The sequence below is a fragment of the Hyperolius riggenbachi genome, chromosome 6, assembly GCF_040937935.1.
Source record: "Hyperolius riggenbachi isolate aHypRig1 chromosome 6, aHypRig1.pri, whole genome shotgun sequence".
NCBI classification, from domain to species: Eukaryota; Metazoa; Chordata; class Amphibia; order Anura; family Hyperoliidae; genus Hyperolius; species Hyperolius riggenbachi.
This window is the reverse complement of record NC_090651.1, coordinates 268,923,911-268,943,010: the sequence shown is the minus strand read 5'-3', so window position 1 is coordinate 268,943,010 and position 19,100 is coordinate 268,923,911. Positions and strand designations below refer to the sequence as shown.

The 19,100-nt window shown below is 42.8% G+C and overlaps 1 protein-coding gene across 1 annotated transcript in view; it reads left to right on the top strand.

Annotated features, from left to right (window-relative positions):
- Nucleotides 1-19,100, top strand: part of ZBTB16 (zinc finger and BTB domain containing 16) — a 187,351-nt gene that overhangs the window by 104,518 nt on the left and 63,733 nt on the right. The window contains exon 3 of the mRNA XM_068242792.1: nt 6,540-6,637. Within this exon, the coding sequence (XP_068098893.1) occupies nt 6,540-6,637 (98 nt within the window). The remainder of the gene's footprint in view (nt 1-6,539; nt 6,638-19,100) is intronic.

Below are 19,100 nucleotides of genomic sequence, written 5' to 3'. Positions count from 1 at the left end.
AAGGTTAGTATGCTGTTGCTTATCTTATGAAGTTCTGAGTTCAAGTCAGCTTTAAGTAAAACAAAAAATGCATTATTTTAAAATTCTGTTATTTTAAATGCATTTATAAGTGTCGGAAATTGTAATTTAAGTCAGTCAGGCCACGTTCACAGTGGAGACTTGGGCTGTGTCGTAATGGCTGTAGCGGTCCAAAAGAGTGCGCTATCCCAACACCCTACATTCAGGGCGCTTCCCATATAATGTTGGTATTAACCATACAGTGACACATGCTTTTCATTGACTGTATGCGGAGCAACGTCTGGATAACGTGCAACACCACTTTCCCATTGCGTTGCTTTCCCGCGGTCACAGGGAACGCAATCCCAACTGTGATCCCAGCCTTACACAATGCAGTCATTTCTAATGATCCTTGTAGGCGCATGTCTGCCTGTGCTCCCAATACAGACACGATAGCTTGGCTACCTGCCTCTGGAGAGTGGAAGGTGGTTAGAAAAGTCTTCTTTCAAGGGACTATGACGGCAATAATAATGTTAGTTACTGAAGCTGCAGAACAGGAAGAGCCTGTATAGGAAATAGAGCTAACAAACACTGTGTCACCACTCCGGAGTGTGCATAACTGTGTCAGCTAATAACCTCCAAGTTGTTTATTATATTTACTGTGGGAAGTTATGTGATGTGTGATAGTTATGCATGGTGTGAAGCCAAGACATTCCTACTGGCTGGAAATTGGGCTATTCACAACACTGAACTTAGATGGCTAAACAGAGAGTACATACTGTTCAATTATAGAACTGAAGTTATCTGTGACTATGCAGACTGTTTCTCAAGGCTGTCTGGTTCTCTTTACTCTCTATAAACCTATGACTGTGTGGTTGTCCGTTGTTCTGAAGCAGAACTTGCAGTATTCCCATTGAACAGGCTTTTGTAAAGTTTCTTGCACATATGCATGATTGTATAGCAGTGTTTAATACGGTCATTGCATATAGAGATACTCCACTATTGTCACATTTGAGTTAGCACCTTTAATGCATCCAAAGTTGTCTTCCTGTATAAGCTGCTTTAATGTTTTTATTACATATTTTTGTCAAAAGTTGCAGTATAAACTGTAGCACATTGAAAACCACCCAAAAATATTTGTTTACAGTGTGTCCAAATCCAGTTAGCTGAAAGTAAAACCTCTGTCCACAAGTACTGGTATGCACTAGGCAGGCTGGACTTACACATACGGTAGGTTCTGATCCCAGATGCAGTTTGTAAATAGAGGCAATCCATACTCCTTTATGGTGCCTACGGTGGCCAGGTACCCCCTATTGTGCGTGACCTCTCATCTACTCTTTGATACATATGTAAGGAGTAGACCTAATTTGCTTATAAAAGCTTTTCAAACAAGAATGCTTTTAATTAGTTAGTTATAAATACTTATTTTGGTGTTTTTATTTTTTTTTCATCCATTTATCCTCAAAACCTACAATGATTTGGTTTATATGTTTTAAGGCCCCCTGAACACAAGTACCTTACCTGTTAGGTATGCACACAATATGCTACTATGTTACTAGGTAATAGGTCACGAACATAAAATTTTCTGTTCGAGAACGCGAACTTCCGCAAATGTTCGCAAATCTGGTGAACCGCCATAGACCTCAATGGGCAGGCAAATTTTAAAACCTACAAAGACTGTTTCTGGCCACAAAGTGATGCAAAACTTGTTTCAACGGGTCTTACACCTGGACAGGGGCATGCTGGAGGGGGGTCCATGCCAAAAGTCCCATAAAAAAATTACGAAGTTGACGCAGAGTCAGGTTTTAATCCCTAAAGGGTAGAAATCGCATTATGCACAGCTCTGGGTGTCAGTGGGCTGTGGAGTGTCGCACACAGAGAAATGCAATAGTACTATCAGAATACAGTGAAATAATAATGCACTGGAGTGGTTCTGTGCCTGTAACTTAATGAGGCAACAGCAGTAGTGTGCACACAGCTCTGGGTGTCAGTGGTGGAGTGTCACACACAAAAAAAACACAGGAGACTGATGTGCTACCTGAAAAGGCCTGTTTGGGGTGCTTTCACAGCTAGTGAGGAACAAAGCTAATGCTTTCCCTACTTATCTGCAGCAAGTCTGACCCTGCTCTCACTAACGGCCAGAAGAGACTTAATCCAATATGGCCACCACTACTGCTGTTTGATGGGGCGGTGGGGAGTCCAGGAAGGAGTGCTAGCAGATTGGCTGCGATGTGTCTGCTGACTGTGAGGTAACGGGTCAAAGTTTAGCTCAATGATAATGTTTAGGGGGCGAATCTCTGTTCACCGTTTGCCGCAAATGCGAACAGCCGATGCTCGCAGAATACTACTCACCGGCGGACAGTTTGCCCATCTCTACAGGTAATTCCCCGTGGTGTTGCTCTCGGGATTTTATCTGATTGCCATCTTGGATGAACAGGGATATGAGGGTGCAGGCTGGTGTTTTACTTTTACTTTCTGGTTGAACTCCATGGACTTTTTTTTGTTTTTTTTTTTGTTAATCCAATTGGCTATGTAACCTAGTTTTATAGACTTTGCTCCTTTTTATAAACTGATTGCTTCATTTGTTTTTTGCACCTCAGAGTTGTTGTTTTTTTGTTTTGATGTTACTGTGTGGCAATTTATGACAAACCTGGGGGGGGGGGGGGGGGGATCTGTAAGGGTTAGCCAGATTGCAGATAAATGAGAATCTGTTGCTTGGGTAGAATCTGAAACTACATAAATGACCCTAAAAATGGATCATCCTACTTACGCCTCTTGCCGGTGCTGGGTTACAGGTAGATGGGCACTGAGAGTGATGCGGTGCTCAGCTGCTGTCGGTGGCAGCCAGTCCTGGAGGAAGCAGGCAGGACTGTGTATAGGGCTTATTGTGACTTTCTGTAGAGCTTCCAGGAGTCCAAAGAAAAGCATCTGAAATTGAAGCTTGCCCTATTCCGCTGTTTTCTAATGCCTTTGAGCCCCATTGACTACCCCCAACAGGTCCCATGGTTAAGTACCGTAGTGACTGGCCTTGTGTACTATTTAAATATTTTAGTGCCTTTTACTTTACTATGCAGAAAAAGCACAGTAAGTTCTTAGGGTTTCTTTCTCCTTTTGACTTGGGAAGTTTTATAGATGACTGGCGTAGACACAAGAATGCCTTCCTCCCCCTGCCAGCACTTTCTCCTGCAGCAGAGTACACAGTGTTTTTGTCACTTATGCTGGGTCTGCCAGCAGTTCTGTCCTGTCACTGTTGCTGTCTGTTTGTGTTTATTGCTCGGGTCTGTCTGTAGCTGAGGCCTGTTTAGCTATTTTCCACTTTACAAAAATAGAACAAAAAATGTTTATGTAATAGCCGTGTTTGTGTAAGGATTTGGAGTAAGATGTTTGGAGACACTGGAAGGATAGTTTTATTAAAAGTATGTTGACCTCTCAATCCAATAGCCACAGGCAACGAAAACTGGTACAAAAGTAGTTGTGTTACCTGTAGACCCCAATTAGACTGAATTCTAACAGTGTGCTCTCGGTATTGCATTCACAAGCTCATCCATTGGATTTTATGTTGTGAAACATGGATGGGGCCTAGTGTGTGTGTGTGTGTGTGTGTGTGTGTGTGTGTGTGTGTGTGTGTGTGTGTGTGTGTGTGTGTGTGTGTGTGTGTGTGTGTGTGTGTGTGTGTGTGTGTGTGTGTGTGTGTGTGTTGCTGTTAATGCAGAGATGATCCTACACCTGTCATGCTCTGCAGAGAGTTAATGCACCTGACCCCACCCACTGCCTCTGACCTCACCTACTGCATCCCAGAGATAGTCAGAGCGCTGTCGCTGGTACCACCCACTGCCTCGGTTACTGACCCCACCCACTGCCTCCCAGTGACAGTCCCTCCAGACAGTCCTTTTCCACCTATTGCCCTTAACCACTTGAAGACCAGAGTTTTATACCCCCTTAGTGACCAGGCCGTTTTTGAAAGTCCACACTTCACAACTTTCCGGACCCGGTTCCATAAGCCACCGCGCGTGGCTGCGAGACCCACGGTGGCACTTCCTGGTCAGTGGGAACGCTGACTAATCCCAGAAGCCGTGCCATGCATGGCTATGGGATTCGCAGCCTCCTGCACAGAAACTGACAGCAATGTCGGCCGAATCACTAAGGTAAGCGATTCGGCCAGCGGCACCATAGTTTCCTATGGCAGAGTTCCCCCTCGCGATTTGCCCGCGGGGAAACTCTCCGAATTTGCCCCGATTTCCGCGCTAGTGGAAACGGGCCCTAACGGTTTATTGCTCAGTCGTACAACTTGGCACCCAAATGAATTTTACCTCCTTATCTTCTCACAAATAGAGCTTTTATTTGGGGCTGTTTGATTGATCCTGCTATTTTTAGTGATCTTTTTTAAGTAAAATAAAAAATCTAAATTTTGTACAAAAAAAAACAAAAGTTGGCTTCTGCTTTAATTGGCCCTAGACTAATGTTTCATACACACTTGAGATAAGTCTTTGGAAAATGAAAGATCACAGACCAATCTTACCCCCTTCCATGTAGTATGAGAGCCATACCTACACAGTCTATTCTATGGAGCTGAACTCCCCAACAAATACAATCTTTGCAGGATGCTGCACACACAGATGCCCGTACACACTCAAAAGATCAGTATCTGCAAAAGATCTGTTACTGCAAAAGATCCATTCCTGCAAATTGCATTCATAGTCTGAGATCTGCAGATCATCATACACACTTGGTTTAACAGACAATCATCTGCAGATAATCTGCAGATCAGATCCACCAGGGTGGATTTTCAGATCTGCAGATGATTGCCAGATATGCAGATGAAGTCTGTTAAACCAAGTGTGTATGAGGATCTGCAGATCTCATAGACTATGAATGCATTTTGCAGGAATGGATATTTTGCAGGAACAGATCTTTTGCAGATAATGATCTTTTGAGTGTGTACAGCATCTGTGTGTGCAGCATCTTGCAAAGATTTTACCTGATGGGGAGTTCAGCTCCATAGAATAGACTGTATAAGTATGGCTCTCATACTATATGGAATGGGGTAAAATTGGTCTGTGATCTTGCCTTTTCCAAAGACTGTTATCTCAAGTGTGTATGAAGCATTAGATACATAGACATATGGCTATGGCAGGGATTAGCTGGTGAGCCGCTCCGAGGGAAAGTTAAGTGACAAGACTATGCTCTGTGCAGTGCTGCGTAAGATGTCAGCGTTATATAAATGATTTTATACCAAAAAAAAAATTCCTTCCAGCCCCAATCGCTGGTGGTAGGCTGATCGCTGCGGCTCACTGTGTTTACGGAAGAGAGCTCATGCGAGCTCAAGCTCCCGTCAAATCTCGCTCCTTGCGAGATGACTCCATATTGCGCCGCTGAGGAACAGACCCTCTCTGCCGTCCCATTCCTGCACTAGGCAGTTGGCAAGAGGTTAAAAAGACCCTGTCAAGAATGGGTTTCAATAGAAGCAGAATCCTAACTGTTGTGACACTTTGTTGAAGCACTGCAGTTTCTTTTGACTGACATATTTTCTTACCTTATTGAAGTACTAATATAACATAGATGGTGTCTGTCAGACACATATGGAAAACAAACTAAATGCTTACTTGACAATTGCGTACAGGAAAGAATTCCACTATAAGCGCAGTTCAGACCGTACATTTAGACACCATTGTTGGGGTCCATATATAATGGGAGTTGGCTATTTTTGTGACTGGTAAATGGTTTGATTGATCTGTAATTGGGAGGGGTGTGGGAAACGCTGGTGCATGGTGTTTTGTACCCTCTGGAATAGGTTATATAAAAGGACCTATCAAAGATATGTACGAAAATTATTTTTGAGAATCCAGGCTGGTAAGGCCACCTACAGTGCAGCTCTACATTGGAGAGTGCTGTCGCAAATATGACACTAGCTCATTTTACGTTTTTAGGAGCATTGGTGACAATTTTGTGACTAAGGTGTGTTGTTAGAAGTATCAGACTTTTTCTCCCTTGGGAGCTATTAGGTCAGTCACAGTAGCACATATGGCAATCAATGTACAGTTGACTTTTGTGCGAAGAAAGCAGGGCTGAGGATTCGGAGCAATTTTGGGTACCTGGAGTCGGATGTGTTTTTTTTTTTTTTTTTTTTTTTACCAACTCCACAGCCCTGGAAGAAGGTTCCAACAGGAAAAAGCTTAGTGAAGGAAAGCCTTTGCACATGGTACTAAATTTGATTTTATCAGGTGCTTTTACAATCTATGTAACTTTTTTTTAAAGTTTTTTTATAATATTCAATTGTTCAGAATAACGTAAAACTGGATAACTAGAAAGGAATTAAACAAAAGTTTTGTGTATTCCATATTCACATAGGTCTTCCATTGCAAAACTCTTCCAGAAATGGTAAGGATGTTCCATGGTTGGACCAAATGTCCTTTGTTAGAACATCTGAATTGTCCATGCACGATCCTAGTAAACATTGGAGACCTTTTTCAGTGTATGCTAAACCCACAGTAGTCTACCCATGTGTGGCCTGCCTGATGTCTGTTCTTCTTTATGTCCTGCAGGAAGCTGCACAGCGGGATGAAGACCTATGGTTGTGAACTTTGCGGGAAGAGGTTTCTGGACAGTTTGAGGCTTCGAATGCACTTGCTGGCTCATTCAGGTAACCCCGGCTTGATTGCCCATAATGTAAATGTGATACACTATATTACAAGTACATGATGCTGACTGTCCAGCTCTGTACATTGCACATAATGAGGTTGGTAGTAATAATAAAGGGAAGTGCGGCATACAGACATGCCAAGAGCAGTATAAATTGATTGACGTTAACATCTGCCAGCTGGGCATCAGCAGCCCGCACTACGCCGGAACCCGTACTTCAGTGCCAGATTCATATGGTAAATTGCACTGCGTAAGTTGAAAATTTGCATGTAGCGTAGCCAACTTTCCACACAAGTAATTGTTGATCTTCATGGGTCCAGTAATGATTCATGGTTCATGTCCGGTATTTAGCTTCCAACTTCCGCAGACTGTTAATAACACTCTTATGTCTGTTGATCAAAGCCGCGGCCGTACTGTCGGCTAAGTTTAAAAAGGAGCTCTAGCCCACTAAAAAAAAAAAAAAAAAAATGCATTGGTCTTAATTTAGTTCCTTTGGGCTGGAGTTCATTGGGGTTTTGTAAAGGAAATGGAGAAAAGACAGCACCACCTTGGTTATTTGTAGCTGTTCATTAGAAACAGAACCGTGCCAACCTTTCAGGACCTTGCAGGGCCCCTTTATCAAAACATGCAGTTTAAAATAATCTGTTTGGCTGCCAAAGAAACCTCTGAAAAAGTCCAACCGCAGACAGGGTGAATACACCTTCGGAGACATACTACGCTATCGGTGTCAGTGATTCAGCAGCTGTGGCAGGTCGTCTGGGCATTCTGCCGCAGCTGCCGTACCATTGACACTGCTAGTGTCCTGAAATGTTGCGATTGTTCTATTTCAATAAACTGCTGCAACTTACCAAGGAGGTAATAGCTTTTCCTCTATTGACTTGATGATAGGAGTGGTCTCACTAACTATTCAGACTGGGGCACTACATAGAACAGCTATAGTCTACACTGTTTCGAGTGCAGGGTAATCCTTTTTAATATTTATTTATAAAGGAAACCTGTATAGAGAGATACTGTATAGTAGCAAGAGAAAGTATGTGAACCCTTTGAAATTGTATGCATTTCTGCTCAAATTGGTCATAAAATGTAATCGTCTCAACAATAGACAGTCTGCTTAAACTAATACCACACAAATAATTAAATGTTTCCATGCTTCTATTAAGCATAGCATGCAAACCTTCACAGTGCAGTTGGAAAAAGTATGTGAACCACTTGCCTAATTACATCTCCATGAGCTAATTGGAGTGAGGTGTCACCCAGCTGGAGTCCAATTAGATGAGATTGGAGGTGTTGGTTATAGCTGCCCTGCCCTTTAAAAAGACTCACCAATTTTGGGTTTGCTTTTCCCAAGAAGCATTACCTAATGTGAATGATGCCTCACACAAAGGAGCTCTCAGAAGACCTACGATTAAGAATTGTTGACTTGCATAAAGCTGGAATGGGTTATAATAATATCTCCAAAAGCCTTGCAGTTCATCAGTCCACGGTAAGACAAATTGCCTATAAATGGAGAAAGTTGAGCACTGCTGCTAGTCTCCCTAGAAGTGGCTGTCCTGTAGAGATGACTGTAAGAGCACAGCACAGAATGCTCAATGAGGTGAAGAAGCATCCTAGAGAGTCTGCTTAAGACTTACAAAAGTGTCTGGCATATGCTAACATCCATGTAAAACACTAAACAAGAATGGAGTTCATGGACAGCTGAAACCAAAGTTGAGTTGTTTGGAAGAAACACACAACACTGTGTGGAGAAAAAGAGGCACACCAACATCAAAACCTCATCCCAACTGTGAAGTATGATGGTGGGGGCATCATGGTTTGGGGCTGCTTTGCTGTGTCAGGGCCTGGACGGATTGCTATTATCAAAGGAAAAATGAATTCCGAAGTTTATCAGGACATTTTGCAGGAGAACTTAAGGCCATCTGTCCACCAGCTGAAGCTCAGCAGAAGATGGGTGTTGCAACAGGACAATGACGCAAAGCATAGAAGTAAATCAACAGAATGTCGTAAACAGAAGAAAATACGCCTTTTGGAGTGGCCCAATCAGAGTCCTGACCTCAACCCGATTGAGATGCTGTGGCATGACCTCAAGAAAGCAATTTACACCAGACATCCCAAGAATATTGCTGAACTGAAACAGTTCTGTAAAGAGGAATGGTCAAGAATTACTCTTGACTGTTGTGCACAGCTGATCTGCAACTACAGGAAACGTTTGGTTGAAGTTTGCTGCCAAAGGAGGTTCAACCAGTTATTAAATCCAAGGGTTCACATACTTTTTCCACCTGCACTGTGAATGTTTACATGGTGTGTTCAATAAAAACATGGAAACGTTTAATTATTTGTGTGGCATTCGTTTTAAGCAGACTGTGATTGTCTATTGTTGTGACTTAGATGAAGATCAGATCACATTTTATGACCAATTTGTGCAGAAATCCATGTAATTCCGAAGGGTTCACATACTTTATTGCTACTGTATATGGTGGCTGCCAGTTGTACTCACTTTAACCAATGCTGCTCTTTAAAGCCTCCTGGATTTTTCATTGTTGGTAAAGGTAAATCGAAGACTATGCCGTTATTCACGCAGTTTTCATACCTGATGCATCTATTCTGAAGACATTTCCTGTGGAAAAGTTAGTCACATGACTCAGATCTGTCCATTAAGTACTGAGCTTTGTCCATTAAGTACAGAGCTGCCAGGAGAGTAGGGTGTATGCAACAACTATGTTAAGCAGGATTACGTGTGTAATGTCTTTCCACATGATGAGTAGAGCAGAATGCAATACATTACATTGAATGCATTCTTCTCTACACATCAGGCAGTAAGACTTTACGCACATAATTCTGCTTATCTCAGTTTATCGCATACACCCCTTGGTGTTTTTACCTCCTGCACAAAGTGATCACCTAACTCACCTTCTCCCTCTGCTTTCTCCTGTATTGCATAGAAAGGTGGGTGGGGTCATCTGTGTATGCAGGGAAAGACTAGCTGGTGCTCCCTCCCAGTTCATTGCTGGTGGTGTCCTGTGAACAGAGCTGACCCTGCCCTTCCTATGTGCTAGACTCTCTAGAGTAGTAACCAGAATGTTCAGTCCAGCTAAATGGCATCATTAACACAGGAAGTAAGCATTGCAAAGCCAGTTGGGTAACAAAAGGAATAATGCAGTAATACTGTAGTTTATTTGCATTTTATGTATATATGCTATATATTCCACACTCACAGCATCTGTGTTTTTAAAAACTCTTTCATTCACTTGAATAAGTATAACGGCAAAGTCACAGTGACTTCTCTAAATTGTGGCAATTTTACTGTGATTCTCGTTCAAGTGAATGAGTGAGTGTTTGGTTTTTTTTGTTTGTTTTTTTTCAAAAGGCTGGCCAAAGAGCTAAAAGTAGGTCCCAGGCCTAAGGGGGCATACACACATCCAATCACTGGCCACTTTTACCACCTTCATGTAGTATGAGGGCAAACTGATATTGATTACTATAAACAGATTGTGCAGGTAAGCTCGCATACTACATGGAATTGGTAAAGTTGGCAATCTTTGACTAACCAAAATGATCCAATCTTTTTGTCCAATCTTGCTAGTAGAAGGGAAAACTGAGTGACTCTACTTTGACTGGATTATTAAGTAGTCTCTCCATATTGTATAAAAGTCATAAGATTGGGCAAAAATGATTGGATCATTAGAGGGCACCTTAAAGGTGGCCACTAACAAAACAATTTGCAGAATGATCGTTTACGAACAATTCTTCGTATGAACGATTGGAAATGATAGTTTGTGGCCACTAATGAAAAAAAAATATCCTAATCTATCCTAACAGATTAATTAAATTGATACGATTTTTGGATCTATCCCGCCAATCTGATCAAAGCAGAATGCAATATTGGTTAGATTTTTGTAAAAGATCGTTCAGCAAATTGTATGGTTAGTGGCCACCTTAAAAATAGTACTTGGTGATCGCTCCTGATGAGGAATATGTACATAAGCAGTTTTTCTAGTTTTTTATTTGCTTAATTAAACCTCTACTTTTACTATGTTACACCTCCCAAGTAGGACAGGAAATGCAAAAACAAAGCACAATTTGTAATTTTCTCAGTTGCACCCTAATTATATTGTGTGTACATTAGCTTCAGTTTTACATTTTTTACAGTCTACCTTCCAAGGACCAGAAAGTAATGTTGTTTAACATAAATGAAGCAATTGTTCAAATGTGTCAAAAGATTTCCTCTTCAGTACAGAACGTGTAGTACAGCTATCTCTGCATTGTGCAGGAACTGCTGTAATCTTTCTATTTTGATTTGCTTCATTGTGGCCAGTTAAAGTACTGTCCCTTTTTATTTTTGTTTTCTCCCTCGCTAACCTTTTATTTTTCTTTCCTCTTCTCGCTGCTCTTTGCATTCTTTCGGCAGGCTGCTTGCTTTCCTTGCTCTAATATTTCTTGTTCCTTTTATTGTTTTGTTTTTACGCTGGTGGTTTGGGTTTGTTATTGTGCAGCTGGCACAGTGCCCGCCCTGGGATCCTGCCAGAGCTCTGGTACAGTATGTACAGTGCTCGGAGCCAAGTGTATCATCATGCAAGATTACAGATACATGCTTTTTCTATTTTCCTCCCTGCTCGAGTGTGACCAGTGGGTGGAGCAGAGAGTGCATAGCAGGGGCAGCGATTTAAAGCGTCCAGTCTATTCCAAATTGCTCAACACAGACTTGCACTTCCCTGACTGACGGTGCAGAGAACTTTGCTCTGAAGAAGCAGAGACTCTGATCGGAGAAGGGAATTAAAAGGAAACGTGTGCAGCTTTGAACTTTCGCTCTGCTCCTAATAAATATCAAGTTAGGTGTGGGAAAATAAACACGACATGGGAACATCCGAGCTGATGTTGAACCAGAATAGTTATTTGCAAAGTACATCTAATTTCTGTTACTCATCAAACCAAACCCCAACTTGCTGTTCTCATAAAGTATCCTTGCCAGACCTGGGCTATATTTATCCCTGTTTCTGTTTTTAAAGGGAATGTGAAGTGAAAATAGACCTTATGATATAATGAATTGTATGTGTAGTACAGCTAAATAATAGAACATTAGCACAGATATGAGTCTCACATTGTTTCCAATTCTGAAAGAGTTGAGAAACTTCAGTTATTTATGCAAAAGAGCTTCTCTGAGCTCTCTGACCACCTTGGGTCGGAGACGGTCCTACTTTTTTGAAGAACTTTTACAAATTAAAGAAACCGTGAGAGGCAGTTTCAGATTAGGTTTTACTGCAGGGGAGTTCAAAAGGTCATTAGCTCAGCACGGTTTCATAGTTTAACTACCTGCCGACCGCCCCAAGCCAATGGGCGTGGCCACGGTGGCAGCCCCAGGACCGCCTAAGGCCACTTGGCGGCAGGTCCTGGGGCCAGCTACTGCAGGAGATCACGTGCAGGGTGTGCATGAATCTCCTGCCTTCAGTCTCTGAGTGGCAATAGCTGCTCGGGAGACTGTTAGATGGCATAATCGCTGTCTATTTACACCAGCAGCGCTGTACTGGGGACAGCCGTGTCACACAGGCAGAAACCTATGACAGACGATCGCCAGGATTGGCCGGTGGGGGTTATTAAAAAAGAGAAATGGTAAAAAAAAAAAAAAAAAAAAAGCACAACATAAATATTTGTAAAAAAAAAAACACAATGGGGGCGATCAAACCCCACCAACAGAGAGCTCTGTTGGTGGGGAGAAAAGGGGGGGGGGGAGAAATCACTAGTGTGCAGCTTGACCTTAAAGCTGCAGTGGCCAATTACACAAAACACAGCCTGGTCTTTAGAGGGGTTTAGCACTGTAGTCCTCGAGGTGTGGTTTGTAGATGCAAATTGACAGATGCAATGTTATAAAAAAAATGTGTTTGTTTTTTCCTTTGCAGTGTCACTTTAAAGCACGTTTGAAAATGAGAGGAATATAGAGGCTGCCATATTTCCTTACCTATACCAGTTACCTGGTTCTATTACTTTTAGCCATAGAGCCCTCAACAAGCATGCAGATCAGATGTTTCTGACAAAAATCTGACTAGATTAGTTGCATGCTTGTTACAGGTGTGTGATTCAGACACTTGCATTTCCTTTTTAAACCATACATGTTGCCTGGCGGCTGTCCTGCTGATCTTTTCTGCCTCTAATACATTTAGCCATAGACCCCAAACAAGCATGCAGATCAGACGTTTGACAGCATTTGCCGCATGCTTGTTTCAGGTGCTTGATTCACACACTGATACATGAAAGATTGCCAGGATGCCAAGCAACTGGTATTGTTTAATCAGGAAATAAAAATGAGAGCTTTTATATACCGCTCAGCTCAGTTGTGCTTGAGAATTCTGTGTTGCCAGCAACAGTGAAGTGGCTAAGGGTACATACACACATACATTTTTGATTGGCTAATGATTGCCTGGCAGTCCTGCTGATTTCTGGCTGCAGTAGTGTCTGAATCACACACCTGAAACAAGCATGCAGCTAATCTTGTCATATTTTTGTCAGAAACTTCTGATCTGCATGCTTGTTCGGGGTCTATGGCTAAAAGTATTAGATACAGGATCAGCAGGCCAGACAGGCAATGTGCACCACTTAAGGACCAGCCGAATTCTGGCTGATCTGTGCTGCGTGGGCTCTCCAGCCCACAGCACAGATCAGCAGGCAGCCAGGGCGACCTGGCAGCCCTGCTGATCTATTTGGCTGCAGTAGTGCCTGAATCACAGCGCAAACAAGCATGCAGCTAATATTGTCAGATCTGACAATGTCAAATGCCTGATCTGCTACGTGCATGTTCAGGGTCTATGGCTAAACGTATTTGAGAATCCGCAAGACAGCCAGGCAACTGGTATTGCTTAAAAGGAAATAAATATGGCAGCCCCCATATTCCTCTGGCTTCAGTTGTCCTTTAAACACCTAACCTTCTCACAGACTCCATCAGCACAGTGACTGATCCAGCACCTGGGTTTCCAGTGAGCCAGAGGAAAAATAGAATAAACAGTTTGCCGTTAATGCATTGCCTCTGCCACTGGCTTCTTTTGTGGGAAGATCACAGCTGACCCTGGCAGTGAGGCATTGCCTTTCAGGATGAGCATGTGCTTGTTGCTTCTAGTGAGATGTTTACCAGTCTGGCCATCGTAACCATTTGCATCAGGGAGAGGGGAGCAAGAAGATCAGCACAGACGTAAACAAATTAAAGGGAGCTCTGTGTACTCTTTCCAGCCCATTCCTCCTCCCATCTCCTCTTGCCATTGCTTTGACCACGCACTCTGTACGCTGTGTTACTCTTCCTTGGCACCTGCATACTTCCAGTATAAAGTCCTGATTGTCCCTGTGTCATTTCAGCACAGTGCTGGGTACATTATATTCCTCTGAGTTGAATGACACAACATTTATATTTTTGTGTATTGCGCACAAGCCTCACAAGACCAGCTTGGGTGAGAGCTCAGCTCGTTTTTCCTGCCAGGCTGAACAGACAGGCTTAAACATGCAGACTTTAGCGTGAAAAAGACAAATGCACTTTCTTTATATAATGTTTAAAAAGTACACCCTGATTAAAGTGGTATGAAATTCAGCAGCCCCTCTTTGCTCTAAAAGATTTACAGCATAAAATCTACTACTTTTTTGTGGTAGTAGAACATTCAAACAGTTAAACACAGCACTATGTCCTTCAGTGGAAAACTCCTTGCTTTAGTGGGTAGCTTCTGGCTACATCCAAAGAGGTCATCCCACTATCTTTTGTTTACATTCCTTTGTCAGATACATTTAGTAAACCTTAGCAAACTGCCTAAACTGATCTGTACTGAGCTGAGAAGCAGAAAGAGCTGAGAAGCAGAGCAGAGAAGTGATCACTAAGTAGATTTTAATATATAAATACAGCAACTATGAAATGCAATGTCAACTTTAAGGGCAGATAAACTGTACTTTGGAAATTTGTAGACAGACCATATTACTTGTGCACAAAAGCAGATAAAACCATATGGGTAATATAAAGTAGGGGAAAAAAAAACACATTTTTATTGAATGTTATGTCAGTTTTATCACAATAAAAAAAGAGATATGTGAACACAGTAGAGACACAAGCGAGACCCATTCACTGCATCCAGTTTGCAAAGCTTTGAAACTCCAAAGCAATTGCCCTGCAAATATTACTGCCTCGTAGCTGTAACAGTGCTGAGGATCAAAAGTGATGAACACACATTTTCTAATAACTAGTCGCCCAGCCTAACAGTGCATTTCCCATCTCTCCCAATGACTTTGTTAGAACACCACCGGATTTTACCTGCTTGGCCAATATCTTATTTTTTGGGGATGGCTCTTCTTTGATTCTAGTAGCACTCTTGCACTCTTTTGACTCCATAGCTAAATTGTAGATCAGGGGTCCCCAAATGTTTTGGGTCGAGGGCCGGGTCAACATACCTCAGACTGCTGGGGGGCCGGAGTATACATAAAATGATGTAGAAGTCTTTGCAGGCCAGACAGTGAAGCATACCCATGTGACAACCTGCAGTGGACAGCAGTGTCACCTGATGTGGAATTTGATTGGAAACCAGCAAATTACTGCTTTCTGGCTTCCATGTGGATGGGTGGTGCCAGCACTGCTATTCTATAGGCGGACCACCAATATTTAAAGATGTAGCTGACCACATCTATAAGTAATACATTTTGTGTGTGGGGGCCGGTAAAAAAGCCTCAGAGGGCCACATTTGGCCCGCGGGCCTTAGTTTGAGGACCACTGTTGTAGATGAAGCATTCATAGTCAGTGTTTTGCCAAATCCATCTGCATGGTACGTAGGTCATAAACAGTCGTCAAAACCAACATATGAGTCCTCTGGATCTAAGTATAGTGAGGAGATGCTTCTTACTAGATCAGATTTTGTGGCATCCCTTTCAGGGGATATCTCTCATCTGGACCAAACCTAGATGCAGTTTACAGGACTTGGCAGAAAGGAAATAGGAATTTTCCAGAACCAAAGTGAAAGTCTGCAAGTCCCCTTCTCCTGTATGGGTTTTGAAGTTACTTGGATCACAAGCTATAGATTCCTTCGCTAGTAGCAAACAGTCCAGGGCGGTGGCTGGACACCTAAATATGCCTTAGGGTCAAGTTTTTCTCTGTTCAAAAATCCAGTACTAAATTACAACAAATGTCAGTTGGCTCCAGCCCCTTTGGAATACAAGAAAGTTGAACACCATTGGTTAGGTATTGAATTCCTTTTCTTTACAGATCTGGGATGGTCTTAATCAATCCCTTTCAGACAATGTAGTGGTGGTGACTTGTGCGAATGAAGAGCCCTGGTAGCAAATTCAAATTTGCTGAATGCCAATGCCTCCTATACTGTTATATTGCCACAAGGCCAGTGTTCTCAAAGCAGTGTTCCCTTAGGAACTACTTTTGGTTGTGCGGGTGTTGGACATACAGTAGTAGCTTAACATGTCCTCTAAAGCAGTGTTCCCCAACCCTGTCCTCAAGGCCCACCAACAGTACTGCCTCAAGGCCCACCAACAGTACATGTTTTGCAGGAAACCACACACAATCACCGGTGGGGTAATTCGTGTTGCAGCAGAGTTGAGTAACTACCTGTGTGGATTTCCACAAAACATGCACTGTTGGTGGGCCTTGAGGACAGGTTTGGGGAACACTGCTCTAAAGGTTTGAAAGGCTCCAACTCTAAAGATGGTCTTTTTTATGTCAATGTGCTCAGATAAGGCACAAGGACTAGACCTCTTCCTTATGCACGAAAAGGCCCCAAACATGTCACAGCTAAAAATAACTTTGGATCCAGCCTTCTACCCAAGGAACGGTCAACGTTTTCCAGATAATGCATTAAAGTGAGGGTAAAGGAGTATTTCATTGTCTAGATATCAGACATTGTTCTCTCAAATTCCTGGTCATTAGTCCCTTTAGCAGACAATTGCCACCCTTCAGTCTTGTCCTCTGAAAGGCATAAGAAGCTGCAGGAATCATTCTACAGCAGGGTGATGGACAAGGCTTGACCGTCTTCTAAATTACAACAGTTAATGTGGCCAGTAACAGTTCAATTTCTAGTGAAAAATAATTTGCGCGATCAGAAATTCTGATCAGAAGTGAAATGGTTTACTATACCATGAACAAACCAATCTTTTGTTTTTGTTGTTAATTTTATAGCTTGCATTTTCTTATACATTTTATTCATCATATTACATCTGTCATTGCAATTGCCAATTCTGTATTTTGTACCATTGTCTGTATTGGATGTATATCATTGTCTGTATCATTATGTACACCTGGTTTGTTTTCCTACTTTGTGCAGCGCCACAGAATATGTTGGGGCTTTATAAATCCTATATGATAAAACCATCCTGTCCCTTTGTCCCTGTGTTGCGCTATTGCCCATGTGCAGGACAGACAGCCGTTGGGACAGGAGGACAGGGCCAGGGAGCTGGGCGGACGGGTGCGCGCGCATGCGCACTGACTGACTGGCGGCATGAAAAGACCTAGAGCCCGCTTTTAAACGGGCTTAGGTCAACTAGTCAATAATATGTCCAATGGTTAAACAGCTGGTCGTATGACCATCTCCAGAGCTGAAGAGAGTGGTTTGCTTTAACGTGGTCACTAACGATACCATTCTCCAGATGGATAGTTTTTGATCGTTCGTATGATCGATCAGAAACGATCATTTGGGACCACTAACTGACAAAAATCCCCTATCCAATCGGATTAATGGATTCATTCCGAATTTTGGCTCGATCCCATCAATCTGAACAGATTTGTTAAGAAATCCCCCCCCCCCCCCCAAAAAAAAAATTCCCTTCCGATCGATCACACGAATAATCAAGTGATCAATCGTTCAGATGATTAGCCACCTTTAGTTAAAACTTGCCACTAATATGTATTGGCAGGAATTTAAATGTCAGTTTTAACACCCTGGAACTGCTGGTTCTTGTATAAGCATTATGCAGCCTGTACATCGGCTGACAATTGGTGCATGGTAAGGAGCGTTTCTTTGGTGCCCGGATAAGGCACTATGTGGTTGATTCACTATCACTATAGCCCCCCTTACTGCACGCTTAGTGTGCCTTATCAGAGTTAACATGCATTATCAGAGTAGCATTGCCCAATAGGCTGCCTGTCAAGTGACAGACAGCCTATAGGGCCAATCAAAGTGCTGGGATAATGTCCTTTAAAAGTGATTGGACGCGCAGGGGCTCAGGGTAGGACGAGTGGAGCTCTCATCATTGCCAATTAGCAGGCATAAGTTTGTAGCGCTCGCTATGCTACTCTGATGAGGCATGTTAACTCTAAGGCACGCTAAGTGTGCAGTAACGGGAGCTTTAGTGATGGTGAATCAACCCCTTAGAGTAAAATATTGACTTTCCCGGCACTTTAACCAAAAATGGGAGCACAGGCAAGGCTTCTGAGAAGATCACAGCCTGCAGCTCTGCGGTCCATGGTGCAGGATGTTGCTGATGAAGGGTGCTGCTGACTGACTGATGACCTATAAATACTTTCTGAAGCATCTAGTCAATTAATTTGCAAATTCATAGAACAAAGCCAGTTATTAAGGACCCACATGGAACAAGGAAAAACATTTTCTGCAGTTTGCCTTTAACATAGCAAAAGAAAAAACCCTGCAGGACAGAGGTTTGTTTTGGAACATGATTATTTGTTTGAATAGTTACTCCGTTTCAGACTGCTGCACAAGTTACATTTATCAATGTGCCCAGCAGTGTTTCTCTACCAGCCTACGCTGTCTGCATGTTTTATGTGTGTAAATATATATTATTGGAGATGTGTATAGTTTTATACTAAACATAAATGTTGATGGAACGGCTTGCCGTTTGTACACAGCCTCAGGCCAGAGCCTGGCCCTGGGCCGGCACCCCCAGCCTTTTCCCAGAGTGATGTCATGGGCGCACTGGCAGGTCTCGATGTTCTGCCAGCATTCCACAGCGTTTATGATCACTCGCAGATGTGAATCCAAGAACACACTGTACCCAGAGACGAAATTAATGCAGGCTTGAGTGCTGTCCAACCCCGATACAGAGGAGGGACTCGCAGGAGGGAGGGGGGTGACAGCGCAAACTATTTAATGCTGTTTATAAATTATACACCGCCTGATGAAAAATACATCCCCCCCCCCTCCTCCCTTCCTCCTCCCTGCTTTTATTTTATCCGTGCCCTGACAGCCGGAGAGAGGCTCAGTGTGGTTTGAGCTCCTGTTTTGGCAGATCTTGTAGAAGACATATTTCATAAACTAATACATGGGGTGATGATTTTAACCTGCTAAAGGATGGGGAGCCAGTCCCTGGGTCTCATCCGTTCATCATTTCCTGAGCATTAGGATTTGTTTCCCTCTATTTCAGTGCTAGACTGTTCATACTTCTGTCGTCTGTGTTTCCCTCATACCTCATCAGGTGCCTATTGATCTTCCATAAGCTATGAACTGGGAAGGGGGGGGGGGGTCACAACACAGTTTAAGGGTTTTTGGCCCTTT